This window comes from Pithys albifrons, chromosome Z (genome assembly GCF_047495875.1).
Source record: "Pithys albifrons albifrons isolate INPA30051 chromosome Z, PitAlb_v1, whole genome shotgun sequence".
Lineage (NCBI taxonomy): Eukaryota > Metazoa > Chordata > Aves > Passeriformes > Thamnophilidae > Pithys > Pithys albifrons.
This window is the reverse complement of record NC_092497.1, coordinates 51,411,094-51,437,970: the sequence shown is the minus strand read 5'-3', so window position 1 is coordinate 51,437,970 and position 26,877 is coordinate 51,411,094. Positions and strand designations below refer to the sequence as shown.

At 40.7% G+C, this 26,877-nt stretch overlaps 1 protein-coding gene across 3 annotated transcripts in view; it reads right to left on the bottom strand.

Moving 5' to 3' along the window:
• Positions 1–26,877, bottom strand: part of RASGRF2 (Ras protein specific guanine nucleotide releasing factor 2) — a 123,434-nt gene that overhangs the window by 42,268 nt on the left and 54,289 nt on the right. The window contains exons 8-17 of one of the 3 annotated variants that reach the window (XM_071581095.1): positions 26,307–26,416; positions 24,765–24,883; positions 20,067–20,227; positions 19,006–19,072; positions 18,038–18,174; positions 15,988–16,070; positions 13,565–13,813; positions 11,493–11,872; positions 8,887–9,015; positions 7,543–7,632 (exon numbers count right to left, since the gene is read on the bottom strand). In XM_071581095.1, the coding sequence (XP_071437196.1) occupies positions 7,543–7,632; positions 8,887–9,015; positions 11,493–11,872; positions 13,565–13,813; positions 15,988–16,070; positions 18,038–18,174; positions 19,006–19,072; positions 20,067–20,227; positions 24,765–24,883; positions 26,307–26,416 (1,525 nt within the window). The remainder of the gene's footprint in view (positions 1–7,542; positions 7,633–8,886; positions 9,016–11,492; positions 11,873–13,564; positions 13,814–15,987; positions 16,071–18,037; positions 18,175–19,005; positions 19,073–20,066; positions 20,228–24,764; positions 24,884–26,306; positions 26,417–26,877) is intronic. The other 2 variants (XM_071581096.1, XM_071581097.1) reach the window with 2 other exon arrangements.

The following is a 26,877-nucleotide window of genomic DNA, read 5'->3' as shown; positions in this document are numbered from 1 at the left end:
GGAGTAGGTTTTGCACTAACTTCAGTGAGAAACTGCTGCAGTTGCAAAAGATGGTCTGGCAGCTTCTGCAGGCAGACTGTGAGAGCTGTGAATAACCAGATAATGCCAGGGAAGAGTCAGATAAACAGTCAGATCAGTTTTGGTAACCTAAAACAGAAGGCAATTTAGAGTAAGATTCCTTCTTTGTGAAAAGAGAAGGAGCTGGCTGCCCTTTTCCCATATAAGGATCTGCAGGTTCATTGTTTGGGAGATCTTTGGAAATGTGCTTTCATAGGATACCAGCTGCAAAATGCAGAAGCTTTAGGAAAAATTCTCTCTCCTGAAAAATTCTCAGGTAAATAACTCAAGGAAAGGTAATTTAGCACCAGAGATATGTGCAGTCTGTTAATTGAAAAGGATAGTACAGATGCAATTAATTTTTTTGTGTAGATGCTTCAAAGCTCTACACTGTGATTTTAATTGCTTCTTTAAATCACTAAAATTAGAGAGACAACCTATCTTTTCTTCTTGCCAGCATGGGGCATTTTTTTCCTATGTGTAAATCACATTTGTCATACATACTCCCCCAAAGACTTTTTTCCCCTACTTCTTTCTCACTGTCTCCTCTCCCTCTCACATGTGGTTTAAAAACCAAATGCTTGCACTAAAGAAGCAATGCCCTCCTGCCAATCCCAAGCTCCCATCCCACTCTCGTCCTCTCCCATAATGTCACCTTGTTCTTGTGAGAAATGGAACATTCTCTACAGTGCAGGGCAGCACCCTGGAGGAGGAGGAGGAGGAGGAGAAGGAGGAGGAGAGGAGGAGGAGGAGGAGAGAAGGAGGAGGAGGAGGAGGAGGAGAAGGAGGAGGAGAGGAGGAGGAGGAGGAGAGAAGGAGGAGGAGGAGAGAAGGAGGAGGAGGAGGAGGAGGAGGAGGAGGAGGAGGAGGAGGAGGAGGAGGAGGAGGAGGAGGAGGAGGAGGAGGAGGAAGGCAGCTTTGAAGCACGATAGAAATACAATGTACCCAGCTAAAATCCAGTGACAGAGCTGTTGAAATAAAGCTGCTGTACTCATTAGGGAGCAGCTTCTAAGTATTTGTTTCTTGTCCAACATTTATTTTCCTTGTTGGGAGGTCTTTGGTCTCCAGCCTGAGTTGAAGAAGAAATAAGCTTCTCAAAGTTCTTTTAATCTATCTGCTTCAAATATATTGGAAAAAAACCCTAAGATCTGTCTAGAACTTGAATTCAACTCTTTTTCAAAACTATCTTCTTGAAGCCCATATTCAGTAAAACTGATTCAAAATAAATTGACAGATTTTGAAATTAACTATTTTTATTCAAGTTGTATTAGATATTCTTAGCAGAGAACAAATTTGTATGTTTGCTAAGCTTAGGCAGACACTTTTTACTTTATTAATAGTTAACAAAAATGGCATAATTCTGTAATTTGGCTTCATACATACAAGTATTCAGAGACTTTAAGCAAAGCTTGAATCTCTTCTACTCACACAGAGCACCTTCATAGTTTAAGAGTATTCAGAAGTATTAGGGCCTGCACAGAGAGCAGTTTCAGTAAATGAACAGCAGATGTTTCTTCTTTAAAAATCAGTTTGTGATATCTTGCTGATTCTGACACAATGTTCTGATTCTGTGCACAACAGAAATAAATCAAAAGTTGAGAAGGAAAAAAACCCAGACCATAACATGTTTGAAAGAATTGCACAAAAAATAAACCCACAGAATTTGCAAGTTCTACAAGCCATAGGTGAAAGAAATAATTTTCCACATAAATTATTTTTATCTAGTGCTAGGGTTTGTGTGGGTGCTGTGTAATTACACGCTGTTACTTAACTCCTGCAACATCTGCAGGATTCCTGCAGCAAAACTACAAGGGATGGGTGAGTGTTTTGGCAGGAGGTTCCTCTCCCACGTTGCAAGTCTCACTCCTTTTTTTGACACTGGCTGTGTGACAGACTCTCAGAGAAAGGGAGGAATTCACTCCTAGAGAGACAGGGCTCTCTGCAGCTGGAGCTTCCCTCAGGGACTATTCATGGCAAAGCTAAGAGCAGAGATCATCAGGATACCTATTAGGATGAGACCATTCACATTGAAATTTATGAAGGACTTTTCCATCTCATAAGACAGACATTGGAGCAGACCTGATGGAGAACTTCTGTGTGGATTTGGGAAGATATCTCTGACTGAAGCACAAATCAAGAATCACTTTTACAAAGGTGTATGAACAAAGGGTGAAGAAACTGCTGAAGTCCTTTCTTAGGTTAGAATTTGTTAGTATGATTATCCTGGTTTTATAAATTGGGAAAGGAATGAAGGAGTGCAATAACCTATTGATGGTAACAGACCACCCATCCAGCTATCCTTCATATCCCACAGAAGACAAAGGACATGCAACAGACAGAATATACTTTATTTATCTCTACTGTGCATTTTATCATCCTTACAGGCTTCAAGCTCTGCACCTGGGGTGCTTTATTTAACTTCCTGAACTTTCGCTTCGTGTTTCTTCTTATCTTTATCCTGCTGTTGAAATAAACAACTAATATGCAAATTTTTTGGAAGAGAATAGACAAAAACATCTCTAGGATATGTAGAGATTAATATTTAACCAGACAGATGAACTAAACAACAGGACAAGTAGTACAGCCTGATATCATCAAAGCATCTGACTGTGAGATAACTGAAAGTAACAGCAATAAAATCAGTAAGTTAGAAAACAACTGCTGAAGAGCATTAGAACCTGAACCATCCTGACTGAGAAAGGTTTCATACACAGTTCAGGACCACCACAGGCACTGCCCCTCTCTCTAGAGAAGCAAAGCCAAGGTACACCACAGGAAAGCTACTGGGGGCTCTGCATAATTATCAGTACATAAATTTATCATAGCATGGGGACAGCAATTCTAAAACATTATGGTCAGCACTCTGCACAGAAGATAATAAATGTTCTTCATGTCTGGTTCTGACAGAGTGTGTGATTACAGGGCCTTCCTGTGAATCTGACACCCTGCTTGCCTCAGTGCACCCTGAGCAGCCACAGCTGGGAGAGGGGAAGCTGAGAGGAACTAAAGGCATCATACCCCAGGAAAACAAAATTAAACAAATGAAAGGAAACACCAAGAAATGCTCCATGATATAAAATAAAATATAAAATAAAACTAAATTACATTTAAAACAAACGAACTAAAAAGAAAACAAATGACAAAGAAGACACCCCCGCCCCCCAAAAAACCCCACACTTCACAAATTAAAATGCCACAACCCAGCAGAAAAACCCATTAAAACACAAAACAGCCAGAAGGCTTCAAGGAACAGTGAGAACAGAAGACACAAGGTGATTTGTACCTCCTAATACTCTCCCACAACCTCCAGGTTGTTTCAGCTGGTGGACCTGTTCTACTTTGCCAGTGTGGCAACCCCAGGTGACTCCTGCTGTCAGGCAACTGTCCGTTTCTGAACCTTCACAACATCCCTCAGCAGAATTTCACCAGGCTTCCATTCACTGCATAAATTCTGGATTTATACTGTGGTACCACGATAATCAGTTCCTTTCCTAATTATTCCTGATGTTTCCTTTACCTTTCTGGCTTCTGCTGAGCACCATCATTTAAGGAAACAACCTGTTGTCATCCTCAGAGCTCAGCCCTGAGCCCATCCTTTCAGGTGTAGGGCTCAGGTTGCTCACTAAGCCCTAACCAAAACTGAATTTCACCTGCCACCCTATTCATGTTCCATGTAGGAGTAAGTTAAATGGCACACATTACAGTGTCTCTGCAGCACAGAAGCCAAGGACTGGCTAAAAAACACGGGAAAAACCCACAAATCTTGTTCACTGCTCAGAACTGATTCACTGAGTGATCCTATGAAGTGAATGGAGAGGAGACCATTGGGTGGAAAAAAAAGATATTATTTTTTTTAAAAATCTCATCGTAACACATACATGGGAAATAAATAAAATTATTTGGTTTACCCAAATTTGAACTTCATGACTCTGCAACTTTAATACCATTTCTACCATGATTAGTTGCAATAATATACAAAAAAAGAAAAAAAAAAAGATTCAGCAGTTCAAGATGTGGTTTGTAAACCAGTTTTCATACTGATTAGAGGCGGACACTGGATTAGTCCAGTTCAGTCTTAAGAGTTTCCCCACCACACATTTCTTCTCACTGTTTTTTACCTCACTCAGAAGAATGACCTTGAATGAAGAACTACCTTAAACAGCAACAAAAAGTAACTTGTGAATATTAGGGATGCTGATTTTCCCTTTTGCAGCATTCCCATGCTTTGATATTCCTCCAAATGATGCATAAATGATGCATAAATGATTGTATTTTCTCTCATACTTCAGTGTTACAACTATTGAAAAGCTGTGATTTTAACACCACAAAAGTAGTAATTTTTAACTGATTTGCTTCCTAGTGGGGAAAACAGTATTTTTCACTCTCACTTTGCTTTCCAGGCAACTGGTGAACACAGTGGAATTAATTCATAAAGCAAATTGTGTCAGTGATTCCATGACACTGTCTGGTTCCAAAGGAAGAGGATATTCATCATTCAAATAAAAACTACTGAACAGATGTTTGCAAGAGGTTCATCACTTTGAGTGTGGTCACGTGGCAAGTAAAGGACCACCAAGTGCTGAAGCCTAGCCAGGATGGGCTTAAGGGCCAAGTCCTGCCTGGCCAACCTGATCTCCTTCTGCAACCAGGGGACACTCCTGGAGGGTGAGGGACACCTGGGGGTGTGTCTGCAAAGACTCTGACTCCGTCCCCCATGGCACACTCCTGGGAAAGCTGCAGCCCACAGCTTGGACAGGAGCATCTTCCTGGGGGGGAAGAACTGGGGTGGGAATGGTGCCTCACTGGTGGTGTCCGGTCACCAGTGCTGTCCCCCAGGGGTCACGGGTGGGTTCAGTTCTGTTCCATGTCTTACTAGTGGTCTGGATGAGAGGACTGAGTGCACCCTCAGCAAATTCATGGATGACGCCAAGCTGGGTGGCAGAGTTGATGTGCTGAGGGCAGGAGGGCTCTGAGAGGGATCTGGACAGGCTGATCCATGGGCTGAGGTCAATGGTGTGAAATGGTGGGAAGGACAAGAACAAGAGCCAATTCTGCCCTTGGGTCACAACAACCCCAGGGAACACTCCAGGCTGGGCAAAGAGGGGATGGAAAGCTGGACCTGCTGGTGACAGCAACTGGACATGAGCTCAGGGGTGCCAAGGAGTGCCCAGGTGTGCCAAGGGGTGCCCAGAGGTGCCCAGGTGTGCCCAGGTGAGCCCAGGTGTGCCCAGGTGGGCAGGAGGCCAATGGCCCCTGGGCTGTGCCAGCCATGGGGTGTCACAGCCCCAGGGCAGGCACTGACCCTGTGCTGGGCATGGCTGCGGCCACCCCTCTAGTCCTGGGGACAGCTCTGGGGTCCCCAGGGACAGGGGCTGGAGCTGAGCAGGGCAGGGAGTGAGGCTGGGAAGGGGCTGGAGCAGCAGCTGAGGGAGGTTGGGGGGCTCAGCTGGAGAAAAGGAGGCTCAGGGGGCACCTTCTGGCTCTGCAATCCCTGCCAGGAGGGGGGAGCTGGGGGGGGCCGGGCTCTGCCCCAGGGCACAGGGACAGGAGCAGAGGGCACGGCCTCAGGCTGGGCCAGGGCAGGGGCAGGGGGCACAGCAGCAGGAATTTCTGCCTGGAAAGGGTGGGCAGGCACTGACAGGGGCTGCCCAGGGAGATTTGGAGTGCCCAGCCCTGGAGGTGCCCAAGGCAGGACTGGCCGTGGCACTCAGAGCTCTGGGCTGGGGGACAAGGTGGGCATCGGGCACAGGGTGGGGTCCAGGGGCTGGGAGGGTTTTGCCAAGGTGGGCATTGGGCACAGGGTGGGCTCCATGGGCTGGCAGGGCTTTTCCAGTCTAAATAATTTTGGGATTCTGTGATAAAGTTTCTAAAACTGAACACTACTGTCTTGTAACCTAAAGATCACAGAAGTGTGCAGGAGTGAGTGCAGCACTGATCCATCTTCTGCAGAAATCATTTCCTCGTGATGACTTCTCACTTATCAAGCAATGACCACAACTTCACATACAGTGGGTACAAAATCCACTGAAAAACATGGTGATGATTTACCATCTTGCACAGAATTTCATGAGTGATTTTGAGACTGGGGTCTTCAAAGCAGTTTCTTGACATTCCAATGGTTATGATGGAAAAGAAGCAGATGTGAATTCACAGTCAGATTGTGATTTGTCACACATAAACCAAATGAACTGTGGGTTTGAGCATGTCAAGAAAAAGCAATATTAATTTTGTAAACTTTAAAGAAGTTGGGTTTTTTCCTGATATAGGACAGGATTTGGTCAATGGAAGATATCAATATATCAAAGGGTACACAGCAAGATAGCAAACACATTAAAAATGTAATAAAGTATTTTATGTCATGTTAAGTACCTCCAGTAGACTACATAGGTGCTTTCCAAGAAAAGTACAGCACACACTTGAAATAATTTTGTTAAGCAAAGCCACTCTTATGTATTCCAACCTTGCACATATGTTACGGGTTTGGCCAGATGGGCCTAAATTTAGGTTTTAAAAGTTCAGCTAGGCCTGGGAATTGTCAGCTGACTTGAGCTGGGCTGAGCTAGCTAACAGCTGACTTCTTCTAGCCAATGATATTGTATTCCATATCATACTGCATCATCTCAAAAGGGGTAAGAGCTGGTGTGTGGGTGTGGCTTGTTGAGTTGCTTCACAGCTGTGGTGCCAGCAAGACACTCTGCTGTCCCAGGAGGGATGGGGAGGCCCAAGCCCAGAGCACCGGCTTAACATCATGTTATCTGAGGGAAGTAAAGTGTTTGTTCTTAGCTTTTCTCTCTGCTTAAGTCTGTCTCTGAAGAACCAACTTCTCTAGAATGATTTCTAGTTAAAATGGTAGAATTTGTGTTTACTGGGAAGTGGGAAGTTATTTCTTGTTATACATAACTTGTGTAAGTGTGTGTTATATTGTAGTATCCTCTTAATTTTCTCTTTTCTGTATAAATACATGTCATTAGTTTCAGCATAGACCTGCTTTGAGGTTTTTTTTTTCTTCCTCTCCCTCTTCTTCTTTCCCTTAGCTGGTCTGGGGGGAGGAGGAACCCTTTTCACTCTGTCCTGGACAGCTGGCATTTTGCCAGCTCAACCCAAGACACATAAAAATCCTCATTTTCAAAATAAAGTATTAAATTGTAATTGAATGAAAAAATAAAACTCAAGAAAGTTATTAACTGGACATTTAGCAGATCACATATACTACAAGTATTATCTTTCAGTAATAGGGTGGGCTAGAAATATTAAGGACAAATTATAAGAATGGATCCAAAAGGGTTGGAAAAGACGTAAAGCTCCTCTTGTTCCACCCCCTGCCACAGGCAAGGACACCTTCCACTGTACCAGGGTTGCTCCAAGCCCTGTCCAACCTGAGCCATATGTTCTTAAGAACACACAGGTATGTTCTTGAGGAATGTTTACCTTTAGAGAACCCCAGTATGTCACTGTTACCTCTTTTGCACAGCACCCTCCTCTCACCTGGGGGGCTCCCATGTCCTGCTGCAGCCGTAGCAATGGCAAATGCAGAAGCAGGAGAAACTGAGCAGTGGCTGTTGTCAGCAGCTTGCACTGTAAAGGGAAAAGACAGGGAAAAGTTAACTTCTACATACTTTCCATTCAACAAGAACAGGATTTAAAATCTTTGTTAACATCTATACTTCATAAGCACTTCCTTCTTTCATTGTCAGATGTCCATATGGTAAGGACAATCATTCATCACATTTATGGTTTAAGTTTTATTTCCAGGTCAGTATAATTAATGCTGCTATGGAAACAATATCTAAGGCACTGCTGAGATGAGAAACAAGCATATTAACCAAACAGAAAAAGGAAAAAAGAACAAGACAAAAACACTGGCATAGAAAATGAAGGTAAATAAAAAGTCATGTCAGAGAACTAAGCATATTAACCAGCTTCTGGCAAGTGGATTCATAAGTTTTCTCCAGTGGCTGCTCAGGATGAATAGAGTTTTGCAGAATTTATCAAACATTTTCTAGAGGGACTAGAGAACATTGCCTCTGACTAGTACTCAGATAACACAATACTGTTCCCCTCAGTTTTGAGCTCCCATATCTTACCATCTCACCACTAATGTGCTCAGACACAGAAAAATACTATTTGCTTAAATCTGAAGTGCCTCAGCAATTTACTAACAGGTGAGAAGCCTCTCCTCTGTTTTTGGTTTAGGGATGAAATACCTGCTCAGAACTTGTTTTGCAGGAGCTGGCAGCAGTTTGAGTGCTTGTGGACACAGCTCCCAGCTCTGCTAATGATTTCAAAGAGCCACATGAGAGCTACTTGAGGAGTTCCAGCTCTTGCTCTTTCCTCTTCAATTGAGCAGTTTATTCAAATTTTGGAATGAATAATGTGACACCATCTGCAAATGTTCAGTGTTATACAAAGAAACAGACAGAGTCACTCCCCATTGACAACAATGGGTGTTGTGTGTTCCGTGATTACAGATGGTGCCCAAAATATGTCCTCTTAGTTGCTGGAAAAAAATCTGTCAAAGTCTTAGGAGTTTTGTTAGAAGAGGACTGAATGAGTATTGGTCTTGAACTTGGGCACATCCTGCTCGAGCTATTTAAAAACACTGAGTCACACTGAAGTCCCAATATGTTTCCAAGTCTCATTATTGATACTCAAATTTAACAGGCATACTTCACATTGTAATGACTCTTTTTATTTTTAATACCTGTGAAATAAGGAAAACACAAGCAAAAGAGGTTATTCAAACATTATTACTGCTTGCTAATATCCTGCCAAGACTACAGCCACAGTGGTTTGACTCCCTGAAGGGACTGATAGACACCAATTCCTCACCTCCTGGCTGGCGGTAGCGCAGGTGACGTGGTGTCGAGGGGGACCTGCACGGGGAGAGCTCTGTGGTGTCCACCACTGAGGTGCTTTCAGGAATTGTCCTGTCCACTGACACAGACTCCAGAACTGCTGCTTTAAAAGAGAATTAAATGTCAATACCAGCATGATAATGCATAATGTGGGTTTATAGTTGTTTTAAACAGTGCAGCTTCTGGAACTTGCCATGAAGTTTTTCCATTAGCTCATCAATAGTTATCCTCTGGATGGAGTTAAAGGAGTGGGAAAGTTTTGTACCAATGACACAGAAACACAAAGGCTCATAAATAAAGAACTTGGTGAGAAGTAGCAAGTTGTCAGTTTTAAAAATAGGATGTGTAAGACCACAGGAGAGTATGCAGTAATGTGCACACATAATAAGGATACTTGAACTCACAGGTTTTGTATGAGCTAGTGAAAATAATCCTTGCTGGATAACTATGTGTAATCAAAATCTGTCCAATAAAATGGGCCAGCTGCACTGAAGAGCAGACTGCTCCATGGGGGAGTTGTTCTACCAGAAGAATAAAAAAGGAATGGGAGAAATGCTAGTTCCAAAATGAGGGAAAACAAGCTGAAAAAAATGTCCTTCTTTTGACATGAATGACAACTCTGCCTGCAGCACAAGCATTGTGTATATAAAAATGAATATCAACAAAAACTTTGGGAAAATAAAAACTTTGAAAGGAAACAACTTTCAAAGTGGGTGAAGAAGTGGGAATTTCAGCATGTAGATGGACAACACTCATGGGGAATAAAAATCACCATAATAATGTCCTAGAGAACAGGATTTGTGCAGTTGTATTGGATTTAGAATAAGCCATAGCAACAACATTACCCATTTCCATTCCCCTTGTGAGAATTCTTTTTAAACTTACTCATCTTCCTCAACATGCTGCATGCAGCTGGGTGACAAAAGGACTCTCCCCAACAGAGCAGGACTATCTAGCTGCAAATTCCTCCAAACTCAGTGCAAGCTGTTTGGAGGAGATTCCCAAAGGGACAGGAGACACTGTCGAGACAGCAGTTTAGCATTTATATGAGCTTCCTGCCATTTCCAAATGTTCCTCATGCTGTCCAGGTAACAACTCCAGCTTTGACAAACCAGAATGAAAAATCTGAATAACTCTGCAACGATGCCCAGTGCTCATACGAGGCCAGAACAACCTGCTCTTTACCAGTCCAGTCTGCAGTAGATAGCCAAAAACATTGCACCTACAACTGCAGTTACCTGTCTGTGATTAACTTCAATGCATGTTCTGTACTTTGGGACTGCTCTGGAGAGTCTGTTCAGTGCCCAACCACCCTTTGGGGGAAGAACCTTTTCCTAATATCCAGCCTGATCCTCCTCCTGTGCTAGAACCCTTTTGCCCCCCTGAGTGGTGCATCCCATCAAGTGTCAGTGGATCAGGTGTTGTGTAAAGCATCCCATGGTCAAAAATCGTCAGATTTTTCCAGAGACACAAGCCTCTCCTACAGATGGACTCCTCTAATGCTAAGGTGGCTCACTTGCCTGTTAGAAAGGTTTTTTTGTTAAACCATGGGCAACATTGTGCAAAAACAATCCCTCTTCCTAATGCATCATAATATTTGTTACCAGGGAACTTGTTTCAATTCTTCAGTAGGGAGTAGATATTTCAGTTTCTGTTTGATAATTGTTTTCTTATATCTTCTTACTAATTTTCACTCTTACCGTACTAGGAATTAAAACTGAGTTACATTTTGCTCATATTCACAGATCAAATTCCTCAGACTGTAAGCCAGGCCATGTATAACCATTTTTAAACATTAATTTTGGGAATAAAATGTCATTTTTTAAACTGCATTATTTTATGTTTAATGTAACAACAGAAAAAAAATTCTGCTTAGTTCTATTCTAAAGATCATTCCTCCATCCCTAAAAGAGAAATAATACCAACTTATGCTTCCCATAAGGCTGGAGCTTGGTTTGCCATCTATAAATACAATGATCCCATTCTAGACGCACACACTGAATTTTCTGTCAACCAACAGAAGCAAAACCTGTCCCAGGGTGCTTTATGCAATCCATGGAGGAAACAGGTATTTGCACAGGAGCAGTTAATCCATTTTAGACATCTACCTTCTGGTTGGAAAACAAGCAGGTGGTGTGAATGTCACCAATGTTCCAAGCACTTCACATAAATTATTTACTTGGACTAGTGAGGGAATCTCCCTGGAAAACAAACCTTGTATGCAAATATGGTAAAGCTGTTGTATCTTTAGATCTGTACTTCCTTTTAACTTAATATTTCACTTCCTCTAGTGATGGTACAACTCAAAAATCTTTCACCTCAGGAAACACAACTGGCATAAAATATTTTTTTCTGCCTTTCTTAACACTCCACCAAAGTGAAAACAGACAAGGTGTGGGGGGTTGGAACTAGGTGAGTGTTAAGGTCCCTTCCAGACCAAACTATTCTGTAACTCCATGATTTTGCCATTCTCCATTCCTAGAAAGATGCAACAGAGCACTGGGATCAGACAACTCTCCTTCACTGGGGGAGAGCCAGTGAGGAGGGATGTGCCCTGGGTGCTCTGTGGGTATTTGATACCTCTGCGAATGCTCCTCCTCAGCTTGTTGCAGAGGTCCACACGAGGGTTCTCCAGGCTGTCCTCGATGGATCCTGGGCTCTGCTCAGGGGATGAGAGCCCCTTGCTCAGGTCCAGGGGCACTTTGCTGCCTGTGGGTGGTGGGGACGTGGCCGGGCTGTAGTTTGAGGTAGGACTGCTGGCCACAGAGGAGGCAGAGAGGTCAAGGGCACCGATCCTCGAGTTCAGGGGGGATGTCAGTGACAACTTTCGGGTTCTGGCAGGTGAGGAAGTCCTGGAGAGTGACAGAGGAGGAGGAGAAGAAAACTTGCGGCAGAGATGTGGTGACTTCCCGTCAGCCAGGTACTCCCCTTTGCTAGTGGCAAAGAACAACTCCAAAGACCTGTGAGTAAGAAAGGTGCCAAAAAATAGCGACACGGTAACAAACACAGAACATCTTTAACTGAAAACACTTGAACTTTGTGCAAATCTGCATGTCACTGTGAAATCTGTGTGGCACTTAGTCCCAGAGCTAGAACTTGAGACAGACTTAGTGTCCTAGTTCAGCAAGCTGGGACCAGTTTATCCCTGTGTGGGGGTGACCAAAGCTGTCCATTCTAAACCCTCTGGGCCATTGCCCAGAAACTGTTCCCAGTGGCCCATTGGCAGCAGCTGCCCAGGGCACAGCTGAGCCCTCAGGCTGGGAGCTGGCTGGGAAAGAAGCCTGGCAGAGGAGCTGGGACAATTCCCCTCCAGGGACTCCTTGGCACCTCCACACCCACCTGAGGGCTCAGCTCTGCTCATGGGCCAGCAACCATTCCAAAATCCCCCCTGACTCCCAGAGTCAGATCCCCCAGTGTGGAACTCCCTGCCCTGGGGGAGGGACTGGGGGCTCCCGCCTGGACCTGAGGGGAGACAATCTTGGTGTCTGGGGACTTCCGGGACCACTGATCAGATCCAGAGGAGGAGCAGAAACTGGACAGGAGGAGCCCACCCCTCTTCACCAGACTGTGCCATCATCTGCACCAACAGGTTTGTCCCTTCCTTTTCGTTTGGACTCGAAGGAACCACGTGGGGCTCAGCACAGGGACCATCAAACCCCACTGTGTTTGTGCCCCAGGGGTGTCCTAGTTCAGCAGGAGGGGCCAGCTAACCCTGTGTGGGGGTGATCAAAGCTGTGTATTCTACCCCTCTATTCATTCCCCAAGGTCAATGGGCCATTAGCAGCAGCTGCCCAGGGAGCCACTATCACCTTCACACCCAGCCTGAGGGGGGCGGAGCTGCTAATTGGCCATCAACAGCTCAACACCCCCTGGCTCCCAGAGTTAATCACCCATTGTGTGAGTCCCCACCCAGGGGGAGGGACTGAGTGCTCCCTGAGGGTACATAAGTGGTGGGTAAGAAGACCTCAGGAACTTCTCATCGGATTCAGAGCAGCAGCAGGACCTCGACAGCAGGAGATCACCGCTCTCGCCCAGACCACAGCCCTCGACTGCACCAACAGGTTTTTCTTTTCCTTTTGCTCTGGACTTGGGGGAACTACAGGGGTCGCAGCACAAGGGCAAACAAACCCCCTTGGGTTTGTGCCCCAGGACACTGGGTTATACTGCTGGGGTTTTGTGAGTTGAAAGCAATTTCCCTTGTGTGTCAGTGTTGTTATTGTAATATTATTATTAATTTTTAGGTCTGACTTATAATCTCTCTCGTGGTGAGTTCATTTCCCCTGCTGGTTCACCTTTAAACCAGCACAAGGGGGCTGGCTTACACTGCTGGGGTTTGTGAGTTAAAACTATTTACTCTTTGTGTCACTGTATTTATTGTAAAATTTTTATTAAATTGTAACTCTGACTTATAATCTTTCTCATGTTTGGTTCATTTCTCTTGCCAGTTTACATTTAAACCAGTACACAGACTTAGCTAAAAACCAACCTGCTGTTCACAGACAAAGAAATTCCTTCTTAGAAACTCTTTTTTATTGCATTCCTCTTACAAATAAGCAGAAAATCATGAAAACCTCCCTGAAAGTAACAACAAATGACTGTGTTGTTTTTCTTGCATAAACCTGTGAGAGCAAACTGGAGCACCCCGAGCTCACCTGACGGGAATGGAGGTGAAGGGCCGTCTGTAAATGTCCGAGAGCTTCTCCAGGACAACAGCTGCCGTGGTGAATATGCGGTAGGTGTGCAGGAAGGTGTTCAGGAAATCGATGCTCAGGAACCTCAGGTCTGTCAGCCTCTCCAAGAGGCGCTCGACGCTCGCATAGCGGATTTGGGGCACTTTGCAGGAGTTCAGGGTTTTGCTGAAGCAAATGTCAATGTCATCTCTGTGAAGACGAGCATCAGATCTACACACAAAAGTCAAATTTAAAGCATTTTGTCAATGAGTGGTTATGGCAAAGGGTCTATATCACTTTACCTGCTCCTGTCAACAGAGAAGCAGCAAATGTATTTGTATTATTGTATTTAATCAATGCAATAAAACTCTTCATCTCTGGTGATACCTAGAATCATAGAATCATAGAATGGATTGGGTTGGAAAAGACCTCCAAGATCATCGAGTCCAACCCTTGGTCCAACTCCAGTCCCTTTACCAGATCATGGCACTCAATGCCACGGCCAAGCTCAGGTTAAAAATCTCCAGGGATGGGGAATCCACCCCCTCTCTGGGCAGCCCATTCCAATGCCTGAGCACTCTCTCTGTAATAGAATCATAGAATCGATTGGGTTGGAAAAGACCTGTTTCTATAACTAAGGGAATTTAAATTGTATTTTTGCTAGATAATTACTTTACATTTTAAAGCCTAAGAAATCGCTAATGAAACTCAAATCTCTGAGATGGAACAGGTGGCAGAATGGACCCCTCTTGTTTCTTGCAGGCTGCTACCACCTGTAGTTCAATATTAGTAAAATCTCACTACAGAATAATAGCAAACTGATTGCAATGTTTTCCTGCTGGGATCAAGTTTTATATAAAATAGAGCAATGGACCCTAACAGAAGACAGCAAAATTAACCTCTTAGCTAAGTTTCAGGCTCACCTTCAAATTAACACCTGCCCTCAGGCTTCAAGAATTACTTTTTGTTTTACAAGAAGACAGAACAGCATGAAGTCTCTGAAATTTCAATGTAGTAACCAAGGAGAATCTTTGTGTCAGTGGGAAAAAAAAGAGAGCAAATTTTGCTTGGACATCAAAACAAAAATAATTTTCATGACTCTACCCATATTTGGCTTTTTCCCTTAAGTTTAGTTTTGCTTAATTTTGTCAAGTTGAACTCTTAGTTTGTAGAGAAACAGGATGTATACTAAGAAAAGCATCTTTTACTATGCTTGATGGCTATATTGGATTTTCTCAGAATACAGGTCTATATATAAAAGAAACAACAAAAAACCTTCTTTCTTAATTTCAAAAATGTAACCTTTTTTTTTATTTCATTCCATGACACCTGACTCCAAAAGTCAGTGTGTGCTGAAAATCAGACAAATAAAATTTAAGAAAGGGAAAAACAAACTTGTGTCTGTTGTTAAGATTCTGTATGTTTTTCAGAATCAAAATTTCTTTCTCTTGACACTAGGATGAAGATGTTGCTGTACTCATATACTTTTAAAACTCAGCAGGTAACAGAAGTGTTTACACACTGAAGAGTTCCTGGAATAAACCTGAGGACCATAAAATGCCTTATTTACAGGGATCAACAGTCCACTCATGAATGTTTTCTGTTTCCCATCTCTAAGTACAAAGAAGAGAGAGAAAACAGCTGCAAAAGAGGCATTTGAGAAACCAAGAGATGTGATAGATGACAGCTGGAAGGGAAATAGGGATCTGTTCATCCCTGTGTTTTATTCACTAACACTGACACTGAATAATAGTAGGCAAAACTCATGTAAATTGAGGTAAATAGAAGAACCAAGAGATAAAGTTATGCTGGAAATTTGAAATCATGTACTGAAAGTTGCTTTCTAGAAATTAAACATCTGAAAGAACCCAAAGGTGAAGGATGCATATTTATAAAAAAAATTCTACATTGGTGTGATCAGTTAAAATTATGGGAGACAATAAATTTTTAACAGAAATAACAGAAACAAAGAGAATAAAAACTTTGGCTAATGTAACAGAATACCTTGGAAAATGGCACTTTTCTGTAGTCACATAAATTTTGAAGACATTTTAAAATATATTCAATAAAATGATGAGTGGTATGACACAGAAAAGCTACCTGAGAATAAAATCATTCACCTGAGGCATAACTGAAGCCAACTTCATATATAATAGAAAAACCCAGGCTGTGATCCAACACTGTGAATTAAGAGTTTTTCATTCTGAGTGATCCTTACCCTTCCAAGAAAGTGATGTGAAAACACATGTTTTGGGATATAGAAGTTATTCCCTTCAACAAATATTGGGAGAAAAATAAATTAAATGTATTTTCTGAATGCCTATTTTATTTGTTAAAAGTTTTATTAAAAAAAACCCCAATAAACTATTTTGTTCACTTGAGGTAAAAATAGATGTTGCACTTACTTGATCATATGTGGCACTGTGACTTTGGAGTTTTCTTCAAACACTATTGTCATTAACCCATTGCACCTTATATTATCAATGCACTGTGAATATAAACATTGAGAACTGTTAAAATAAAAACATAGGATAAGGAGACTTATTTCCACACTTTTCCTAACTCCCTAAGCTCAAAGCAAAGCTTTTACATGGTGTGGGCTGACTGGGACAAGGTGCTTTCACAAATGAAAGGCAGTGCTGCAAGAATTACAGTGGACACCCTTCCCCAGCCTTCTGCCTCTGCCTCTCAGGGTTTTCAGCTCAGCACCCTGTTTTCCCACATGACAGTGCTTTGAGTTGCAAGTAATATTTTCGTCTAAACTCCTTTAAAAGGAACAAAATTCATTGTCTCTGGTGTTACTGGATGAGTGTAAACTTGAAAAATCAAGACCACAAGTCAAAATACTCAGTGCAACAATGGGTACATTGAATGGGTACCTGAACCTTTGTTCTGTGCCAAAGGACTCGAGGGAAACACAAACAGGCTCTAGAAACACACTTATAAACAGGAGCTGAAGTGGTGCTTGTTGTGGAGCACAGCTGTGAAGGTGCTGCCCATGCTGTGAACTCCTGGGAGGTGGTGATTTGTTCTGCAGTTCAGATGTGCCCAGAGAACAGAACACAGAGCTGTCTCCACAGCCATAAATTTAAAGTATGATCTATGTAGCTATATGTGGCTTTATTTTTATTCAAATTCAGGTTTTTAAAATTATTTGAAAAGTCCAGCTGTAACAATTCACCATATGATTTTATCAAACTGTTGCCTAAAAGCAGTGAGTAAAACATATCTAATAAAAACACGTAATTTCACCCAGTTTAATTTTACACGTTTCAAAGGAACCCTTTAGCACCAATAACATATCAGATTACTTTTTCAATTTTTTATAATTTAGGCTACAAATGGACTTATTTCTGGCTGTCCCATGTTCCAGACCAGTTCTTAAACAGCCTTTCTTTCCCAGCAAATAATTCCAATAATTGTACATGCCAATGTAACAACATAATTCATTGAAAATGAATTTTGTAAAAGGTTCTCCAACCAGGTCTGTCTCTGGAAGACAGAGAGTTGCAGCTTGTAATGTATATTAAGATTTTTATTGTCATATTTTCGTTCTTTCAAAAATGCTAGTCCAGTGGAAAGTAACTCAAAATACTTATTTCTAAGCAATGTCTACTCATTATGATGATGATTCATCTGAGATGTTGCCAGCAATGATAGAGCAGCTTTAGAAATGTATCACATTCCACAGTCGTATTTCTCTAATTAAATATTTCTTTTCAAATTAGTAGAGGATAGGACTCGAATTTAGGACCATGAGAGATCCATGTACTTGGTTTTGGTATGCATAAACAAAACAAAAATAGCTTTAATTTAGATCTGCTTAGCTAAAAGTTCAGATTGTCTATAGTGTACTCAACTTCTCTCCCCAAATAGATTCTGATAAAATTTTGTGTACTATATTTTTAATGAAAAGCACAAAATAATCCCTGACATAAAAATATTTTGAAATACCTTTTTTCTTCATTCACAATAGAGACAATTCCTGCACACTGTTGGAGTGATCAGCATTATTTATAATGGTTTGTTGGTATTCTTTGTGGTGGAAAACAGAGTTTATCTCATCACTACATTGTTGACATGATAGGGTATAATTTTCACTATCAGGACTCTCAGGTGTTTTTTGATCTGTATGAAGGTCATGAACAAAGCAGTACTATCCTTCTTCTTAAATCAAAGTACATATCTGGATGGGTTCTCCTCAGACATAAAATTATTACCATTAGTATTATGTTTGTCCCTGGCCAATTTTGTAATTTATATCCCATCTCTGTCATTGAGAAATACATTTCACTGATGACTCAAATGCAAAGACAGGATTTTGAGGAAAACAGGTTTTTCATAGAGAGCACAGCAAATCACCCCTCAAGAAATCAACACCCCTGTCTCAGAATGGTTTCCAGAAATACAGAATAAATGAAGAGTGCAATACAAACAAAGAATGCATTAAACTACCTGACTTATATCACTTGTCCACGCAGCTTTCTCCTGCCTTGATGGGGCTAAAAGGACCACAGTAAAAGGAGGAGCATCCGTGGGTTCAACTATAAGCTTGAAATCAAGGTGCCCAAACACCTGTCCAGAGCCTTTGGCTTTACAGCCAGAGGAGGAGAAAAAAGCAAAATGTGAAACTTCAGTGCAAGACAAAGAAAATAATGGTTTCATTTAAAACAAAAGTTGCTTTAAAACATCTTCCTGACAAAGAGCAAATCCAACAGGGCATCCAAAACCTAATTTTGTTTCTCATATACAAAAACAGTGGGAGTTGCTACACATTGCTCCTAAAGGCATCAAATAAGACTAAAATCCTTCTAGCACCTCTGTGCTCATATACCCTCAGAATACTATAAGTATCATTGAAATTAATGGAACTACCTCCACAATCCAAGAGCAAAACCTGAAAACCTGCAGGATGCAAAACAAAATGAGTAACAATAAAACCAGCTTGAGCCTGTGTTCTGCTATTCCATTTGAACAAGCTCTCAGTCCACATTTGCAGGGAGTCCAAGACAAAAACTTTCCATTAATTCTGCCATTTCACTCAACCCCCATGTGTTTTAGAAGCCCAATTATCTGCAGCTTGTTTTAAGGCTTTTTTCTTCTTTTTTTGCTCTTCAAGATCCTCTGGGGGAAGCTGTATGCAAAAGTCAGCAAATAATTTGTCACATTCCTTCAGTCAGCCTTCCTGAAAATCTGATGTGGGATGTCAACACCATGAACAAATACAACATAACAAACCCTTATCTGAGCCAGCATGTCCATTATTGAAACATCCATTCCACTGAATCAGTTTAACACTGTATTCCTCGGTTTCATGAGAGGGGAAAACATATCAATTTGCTCTTATGAAAAACAAAAAAAAAGGGTACCAATTTTTGAAAACTAGAAACTGTAATTACCACAAACAGCTGAGTTTAACTTACAATCATCATCACTGGCATCTGTCTCCTCAATCAGTGTGCACTCTATTAAAGACAGAACACCTCCTGTCTATGAAAACAAAGCGCATTTTTCACAAATTTTGACATTTGTTCCCATTTGTCATCTTAGTTATTTTTAAACTTTAATATAACTTAGTCTAACATTTTCATTACTCAGAGCTCTTAGGAAGAAATATCAATTTCATAATGTACATTTTTTCCTCAAGAACTAAACCCAGACAGATTAAATGTAATGTTTTTCTTAATGCAGTAGTACAACATACATTTCTGTCACTTTCACCAGACTATAATTCACATCATATATAGAATTCTAAACAAGTTCCAAAAAAGTTAAACAGAACTTCTTCTCCTGAATTTAAATGAAATGCATACAAGATTTTTTAAAGGTTCCGTTGTACTCTAATTATTTTGCAAAGTACTTGAACTATTTAAGATGTGCAAAGTAAGAAATCACACAAACAGCCTTCCTAACCTCCCAGGGTGTCAAATTAAGGTTCTATTCAACGTAATTCACTCCGTAAACTACCAACATCTCTTTATCCACAAGTCAGCCCTATGAAAGACTGATTCTCAACAAACATAACTAGATTGTTCTTAGATGACATTTCAGTTTAAGAGAATGTGTTGTTCGGGAAAACAGAATTGACTTTTAAAATTATTTTTATTAGACCTCTGGAAAACGTTCTTTGGCAATTCTGCAGGGTTGTACTGGCTGATTTATGCACAGAGAACTGACTTATATTCAGTGCTACATACACTGAATTTATTCACTGCTTCATACAAACAGACACATCAATGCCTTGTTCCTAACCCCCAGCTTATCAGAGTTAACTGGTTCCAGGGGGAAAAAATGTAGTTTGTATGTAATACTGAATTCTGTTACTTTCAATGAAAAGACAAAGCAGTTAGTTTCTGTGCATCACCCTTTCTGTTTATAACCCCAAAGTAAACCCCAGTGTAAAGCCATAAAACAACAAAATATTGACATTTCACCAAAGATGTGTTTTCATTTTGTTACTTAAATCATAATGTGAAGTCCATACCTTGAGAAGATGCAGTTTTCCTCCTGAACTTCTAGTACAAATTAAAAAATGTTTTGTAAACAAGAAGCACTGTCTTTCTCCTTCTTTCTTCAAAGATAATGAGCCCAGGCGAACTTTACTAAGCTTTCCCCTCTCAACTGAAGGGACTTGAATAAGGGAACCTGATAATAAAGATGAAAAATTTACTGTATTATAGCAATATTTAGTAGGCACTGTTTAAGTTAGTGCATTCACTATTATTATGCTAATTATTGCAACTCTTCATTCTAGTATCAGTGTATATCAGCATCTCTTTTAAGCACAAATCAATCATCTTTTTCTTGCACAAATTCCCTTTGTTTTTTATCATAAATAGTCTCAAGTACAACTAATACTTATGTGCATGGCAGGATTAGATCTTGGGCTAATTATGCAATTAAACACACTAATAGCTCATTGAACAGAAAATGCAGCTGAGCAGCAAACAGCACTTTTTACATCTACTAGACTTACAAGAGACAAGTTACTTACAATTCAAAGAGACAGAATGGAAAGAACATGTTTTGAAGGAAAGGAATTTGTCAGTGTGTGTGAGCCTGTGTGCAAGAGAGATGGAAATGAAGCACATTTCTTCTTCTTATCTTGTGCTGCATAATTTTCAGTGCTCCACAGCTCATCTGAAATGTGTTACCAGTAAAACACTTCTGGACTAAATTGAACCTTCTTACGTAAGTCTGAATCTGCTCTGCAGAGTTCCAGGCTGGGGACAGCTCTGCTCCTCTGCTTTCATCTCTCAGCCTCTGACCAGCTTTCCCAGATTGATACCACCATGTGTATCACCTCCAAATTTGGAACTGAAGTTAAATTTGGTGGTGAAGTGCAACTCCTCTACATATCCAAGGGGAAGATTTCTATCACACAACTTGCTGTGAGCAGACAGGGCAGCCAAGAGACCTCCTAATCTCATTCCCACACATCTATCCTCACTATCACCCTGACACTGCATCTTATTCCAACATTAGCCAGCTAATAGAGCTCAGCCAGCAGGAAACTAATGCTGCAAAGAGGGAGCTGGCTTAGCTCCCTGGTAGGAGCAAGGTCAAAAAAGCACCAAAGACCTGATGGTGCAGAGAGAGCAACCACAGCACAACAAGCAGGAGGAGTTGGCTTTGAGCTGCCTCTTCAGAGGCAACAGGACACAGAGCAGAAGAGCTGCACCAAAGCTCAAACCTGACACAACACCAGCCTGAAAGAATTATCCATGAAATATTAGATTAGCAGTACTAACTCTACCTCAAAAGAATTACTCTGCTCAAGTTCACACATGCAGTCTTAGACTTAAAAACAGAGAAATGAAGGTAACTGAGAAAGCTGCTATTTATCTGTGTTTTTCTACACTTAGATCTCTTTGTGTATTTAATTAGCCTGAAGTTATTACTATATAAACTTCTACTGACACGGGAAAATACATGGCAGTAAATCTGCTGCAGAACAGTGTTCTCTGACAGCTATTTCACACTTAAACTGAACGTTTACAACATGATTTGTGTCACTGCAAAGAAACAGTGGAGAAAAGCTGTGCTCTGGAATCTTTCAAAGGAATTTGGAATATTTTAGCTTTGCTGAAATTCTGGACAAAGCCCATAAATACTTATTGGTTGTTGTGCATTTCCCCCCGACAGAACACCCTGCCTGCCTCAGCTGTGAGAGACAGGAAGGAGATAATTTCCATGTGTTGGAATAGTGACTTTTCTGTGTTACACTGACTGTCCCTCAGGTCAGATTGCAGGACCAACAACTGTGTTCAAAACTTCAAAATTGTTCAAATAATTCCGAGCACAAACTGTCCATGCCATTTTCCTCCTAAAATTCTATCTACACTTTTAGGGTAGCAATATTGAAGCTGTACATTTCATTTCTGCTTAGCTATGATATGTTTACAGATAGAACTTCATAGGTAACCTTTATTTTATTTATTTATTTATTTTTATTTTCATTAGAATGCTCCCAGGACTGACATATTTTGCTCTGCTATAATGGGCTGAAGGTTCAAGTATGTTATTGTATAGAGCTGAAATGTTATTGTTTAATAAGGAAAACAAAATAAACTTTTTAAAAGCTGAAAAGAGAGACTGCATTTTCTGTCTTTTGTATTTACAGAGAGAAACACATCCCCTGTACATACTACAGAGCTGACATCAAGGAATTGCTGTGCATTCCCTTCAGGCTTTTATGATTAACAACACTGGACATGGGGTCACTGTGCATTGTACTACAGATTTCCTCTTAAGGAAAAAAATGGTCACAATTGGCCAATGTACGGTTGCAATGAGCAAGTGAATCTAATTTTAGGACATTCATTAACAGTATAGTTTGGACAAGAGTGATCCCAGGAATTTTTATCCAGCTACAGGTCTAAGCACTTTCAGTACTTCCATCCTGCCAGAATAGTCACTCTATCAGCCCTTGTCCAATACAAGGAATATAAAAGGTTTTAGCTTCATTTAGGCTACATTTAACTGCCTGGTTTACCAACACAGTTTGGCTTTCTCCATTTTGGAGCTTGGGTTTTTTTTTTTTTAGTTTTTTGTTGTTTGATTTTACTGTTTATATGGTCAAACACTGGGAGAGGTTGTTCATTCAGAGAGGCTGTTCAGTCTCCATCCATGGAAACAACCAAATCCTGACTGGACGTGGCACAGGCCAACCTGCTCCAGCTGATGCTGGTTTGAGCAGCTGAGACTGGGATGGGTAATCTCCCCAAGTCCCCTCCAACTTCAACTAATCTGTGATTTTGTAATTATGATATATTTATCAGAAGAGGCAAATTCATAGTGGCTGATGGCAGGAACATCAGAGTGTTCGATGGCCTCTGAAGGGTCTTGAGATGTCCAGTTTTTTGGATGTCAACAGATTTCAGAGTCCCTACATGTCCTTTAGGCTCTTAAAGAAAATTTTCCTTAATTGTCATTGTGTCTGACAATAAAAACTGTATCTAAATAAGAGACACGAAAAGCCAGACCCCAAGAACCCTGAAGGAGAATCCACAATCTATATTACAAAGCACTGCCAGAGATAGTTCCTGTGGGCTTAATGTGTAAAACTCAACAGAATCAATCCCTTCTTAAAGAATATAACATAGGCAAAGTTGTAATTAACATTTACAGAAAAAAGCCTGAACAAAGGTAAGGGCACCTCTCTCCATTTTTAGGCTGAAAAAGGATTTTCCTGTACCCACCTACACAAATCAACAGAATGAACAGAAAGCCAATGGTGATTAGAGGAGATGGGTATCTCTGCCAAAGTGACCCTATTGACAGATGTGAAAGGAAAAAGGGTTCTATTCAGGTTGCTGCACTTAGACAGAACCACAGGCAGTGGATGTTCCACAAGATAAACTGATACATCCTTCTGTAACACACACTCTTGTCCACTGCCCCTTGGCTGTATGCCTAGAAATAAATCTGAATTTACTTTACTTAAATGATGGGTTTGGCCTGGGTCTAACACTCCAACAGTGATCTTGTTCAGACTTACTCCCACATTAAAAACTGAAAGTTTTACTGATGAAGCAGTGGGTACACAGATACAGACAAAACATTATCAGTCAGTCTTAAGGAGAAAAACCCAATAAATATATAAATATAAATATTGTAATAATCTGGGGAAAAAAATGTAAAATTTTATTAATTTGCATGGTACAAGTCAGTCTGGGGTAATCACAGCCCTATAATATTTTGGCTGTGGATGAAAAACAACAACTTGATATTTTCCTCAAAGCCATATTCACAACTGTTAAAATACCTCAGAGATAACAAATGCACATATTCAATGAAGAAACAGGTAACTTAATAGTGACTATTGTGAGAACAATATTGGGAATCATAGAAGCTTTCATAGTTTGTCCACATAACTACGGAAGCAGCTCAAATGCATTTCAAAATATATGCAAAGCCTATTAATCACAAGCTGTGATACCTCTAAATACCAAATGTTCTACTGAGGTTATCTGGAAAAGGCTTACTGAAGGGATGCACCTAAATTGTATTTCTAACCTTTTCTGAGTACACTGAATGCTTTTCAGCCCAAAGAAGCAAAACTCAGTAGAAATCCTGTGCTACAGATCTGTGGTTACTATGTACAAACCCACTGACTTATTTTAAGAGATTGAGAGGTAATTTATTGTATAAATGGGAGAGAAACAAGCAACTAAAGTAACTCCCACCTAAAGTAAACACCACCAAATAGGAACTGCAACCAGTTTGTCATTTCTGGAAAAAAGTGATACTTATTTTAAATGGAGAAGTTTTTTCTATCATAGTTTTATGAAATTTTACAATGAATTCCACCTCTGCTGTAACTAATTTTTGATAGAAAGGGTTTTCAAAACTAACATCAATAGACAGAAAGGAAACCAGTGTTTTCCTCCATCCCTTTGAAGAGCACAATCTGGGCAGAAAGTACATTAATTTCCCGTGGGGGGTTTACCATTAATGTGCTGCTGTTTGTCAAGGTTCCTGAACAGAGGAAGGTTCAAATACAGACCAAAATCATCTGTCTGCAGGTCATTTTGTGACTCTCCCTCCAGGGACCACAATCAGGTTCTGGACGGTGGCTGTGCCCAGAGTGGTGACCTGGCTGACGATGGCAATGTGAACCCTGCTGACCTAAGTGCCATTTTTTCATGATTATATAGAGTTTTAGAGAAGAATGTCTTACCTTGGCGTATGAAAGTTTGGCTGGTGTCCAGTAATATGTCACAGCCTTCTACTATGGTTCTTTCTATGGCCAGATTCTTCCGGATGTTCTCTGTGTCACTCACCTCATCGTGCATCACCCTGATGAACACAACACAGAATGCACTTTATCTCCCCAAAATGTGCCTTGCACCTGTTGTGTCTGTTTTCTCTACAAAGTGTAGACACAGCAGCAGCTGATGTCCTTTGCCTCCTGCTATGACCCAATACATCCATGCAGCACATAATCACTCTGGAGCAGGTTTAGGACCATTTTTCTCCCGTTTTCAAATTATTCTTCCAATCATTTCAATTTCCTTCCTTCCTTCCTCCCTTCCTCTCCTTCTACAATCACAGCCTTCATAGCTCATCCCTTCCTTTATCCTACTTGTTTTTTTCCATAGGCATCCTCCCCTGACACAGAAAAACACAAGCTTTTTTTCCATGCTGAAATCAACCCAGGAGTTTATATGACCTTGTGATATATATTTTTTTCCTAAACTGGGACTGGACTACACCCTCTGGAAGCTCCTCCTCTCAGAACTACATTGAAGGGATGGGAATGAGCTGCAAAATGTTTACATTTACCATCTCTCCAGCTTATGATTTTATGAGTTGAGGAGGGTTAATCAGCCTCAGCCTCCAGTTCTGAGCGTTCAATGATGAATTAGTTTGATCAGCAATGAACTCTGACTTAGGAGATGAAGCCAACCCAAAGCTGATCGAGCTGCTTGTGCAGCTCTTTTGCAACTAAATATTCTCCAAGCACATCTGTGGTGAATACTCCAGACACTCAAGATTTATATCCTGGAGTTCACTCAGGGTTTCTTTGTTCACAGCAGAAAACTGAGTTTCCCAGGGATGGGAACCACATTTCCCACTGGGCTGATGAGAGGAACATCTGAGAACAGTCTGGGGGTTCAGGGAAGAGCTTAATTTTCCAGGTTTCTACAGGGAGCATCTGTTCTCAAAATACATCTGTAATTTCTGCCTATCCGGCATTATTTGAAGCATATGTGAAAATCAGTTACTACATTAATGCACAAAAACTACAGCACAGATTGGGAACTCAGTACTTTTCAAGACCTTGACTATTGAAAATGTTCTTTTTCTTTAAACTATGAAAAAATTATTTCAGCATGTAAGGAAAACTGCTTTGCTCATAACCCTGGAGTAGGTGGTTTCTATAGTGATTCTGTTCTCCCTTAACCAAAACTTGTAGATTTGTGTTAGCCCAAAACAAACAAACAAACCAAAAACCAAAAACCAAAAAAAAAACAAACCAAAAAACCCAAAACAAAACAAAACAAAAAAAACACACAAAAAAAAGGGGAAAAAAAAAGAAAGTACTACACTGGGAACTTTACCTATTTTTCATTATCTTATAATTTGATTTTGATCCTTTTTTTAAAAAACACATAATTTGAGGGGGTTTTTAAGGAACAAAACCAAATCAAAAGAAAGAAAATTTTCACTTCAAAACTTTTGATTCAAAATTATCAGACATAAGGTACAAAAATCTTACCTTGAAAGTTCTTCTAGCTTAGATTTAGCAAATTCAAGGCTTTTTCGCTCAACATGTTCATGTGGTGTGTGAGCCAGAAGTTCATGAAGTGTTATAATATATCTAGGAATCTTGAAACAAATGAGGTATAAAATCAGTAAATACATACATTTTCTCAGTTTTAAAAGGATGTGTGTAAATGAATTTGTTGTGACAATGAAAATGCCAACTGGCCTCTCTGTATTTATATTGAATTCACATTGGACAGAATTCTTCATTGAAAAACATCCAGTACTTGATTATCAAAGTCTACAGGGTAACACAAGGACCTTTCAGAGCTCTTAACCAGACCTTGTCCAATAGAACAGAAGTTTTTTAGGAGGAGACACAACATTATGAGTGGAAAGTGATCAGCAATGACACCCCCACCACACATGAACAGGAACACCCTCTCTCCTTTCCATGACCTTGTTCCAGCTCAACCAAAACAAATCCCAAAAACTGTACGATATACCAACTCAGGGATTAAAAAAGCATTGTTGCAGGTGCTAATGAGTCCTTAGCCTAATATGAATAATTAGACATAACAGAA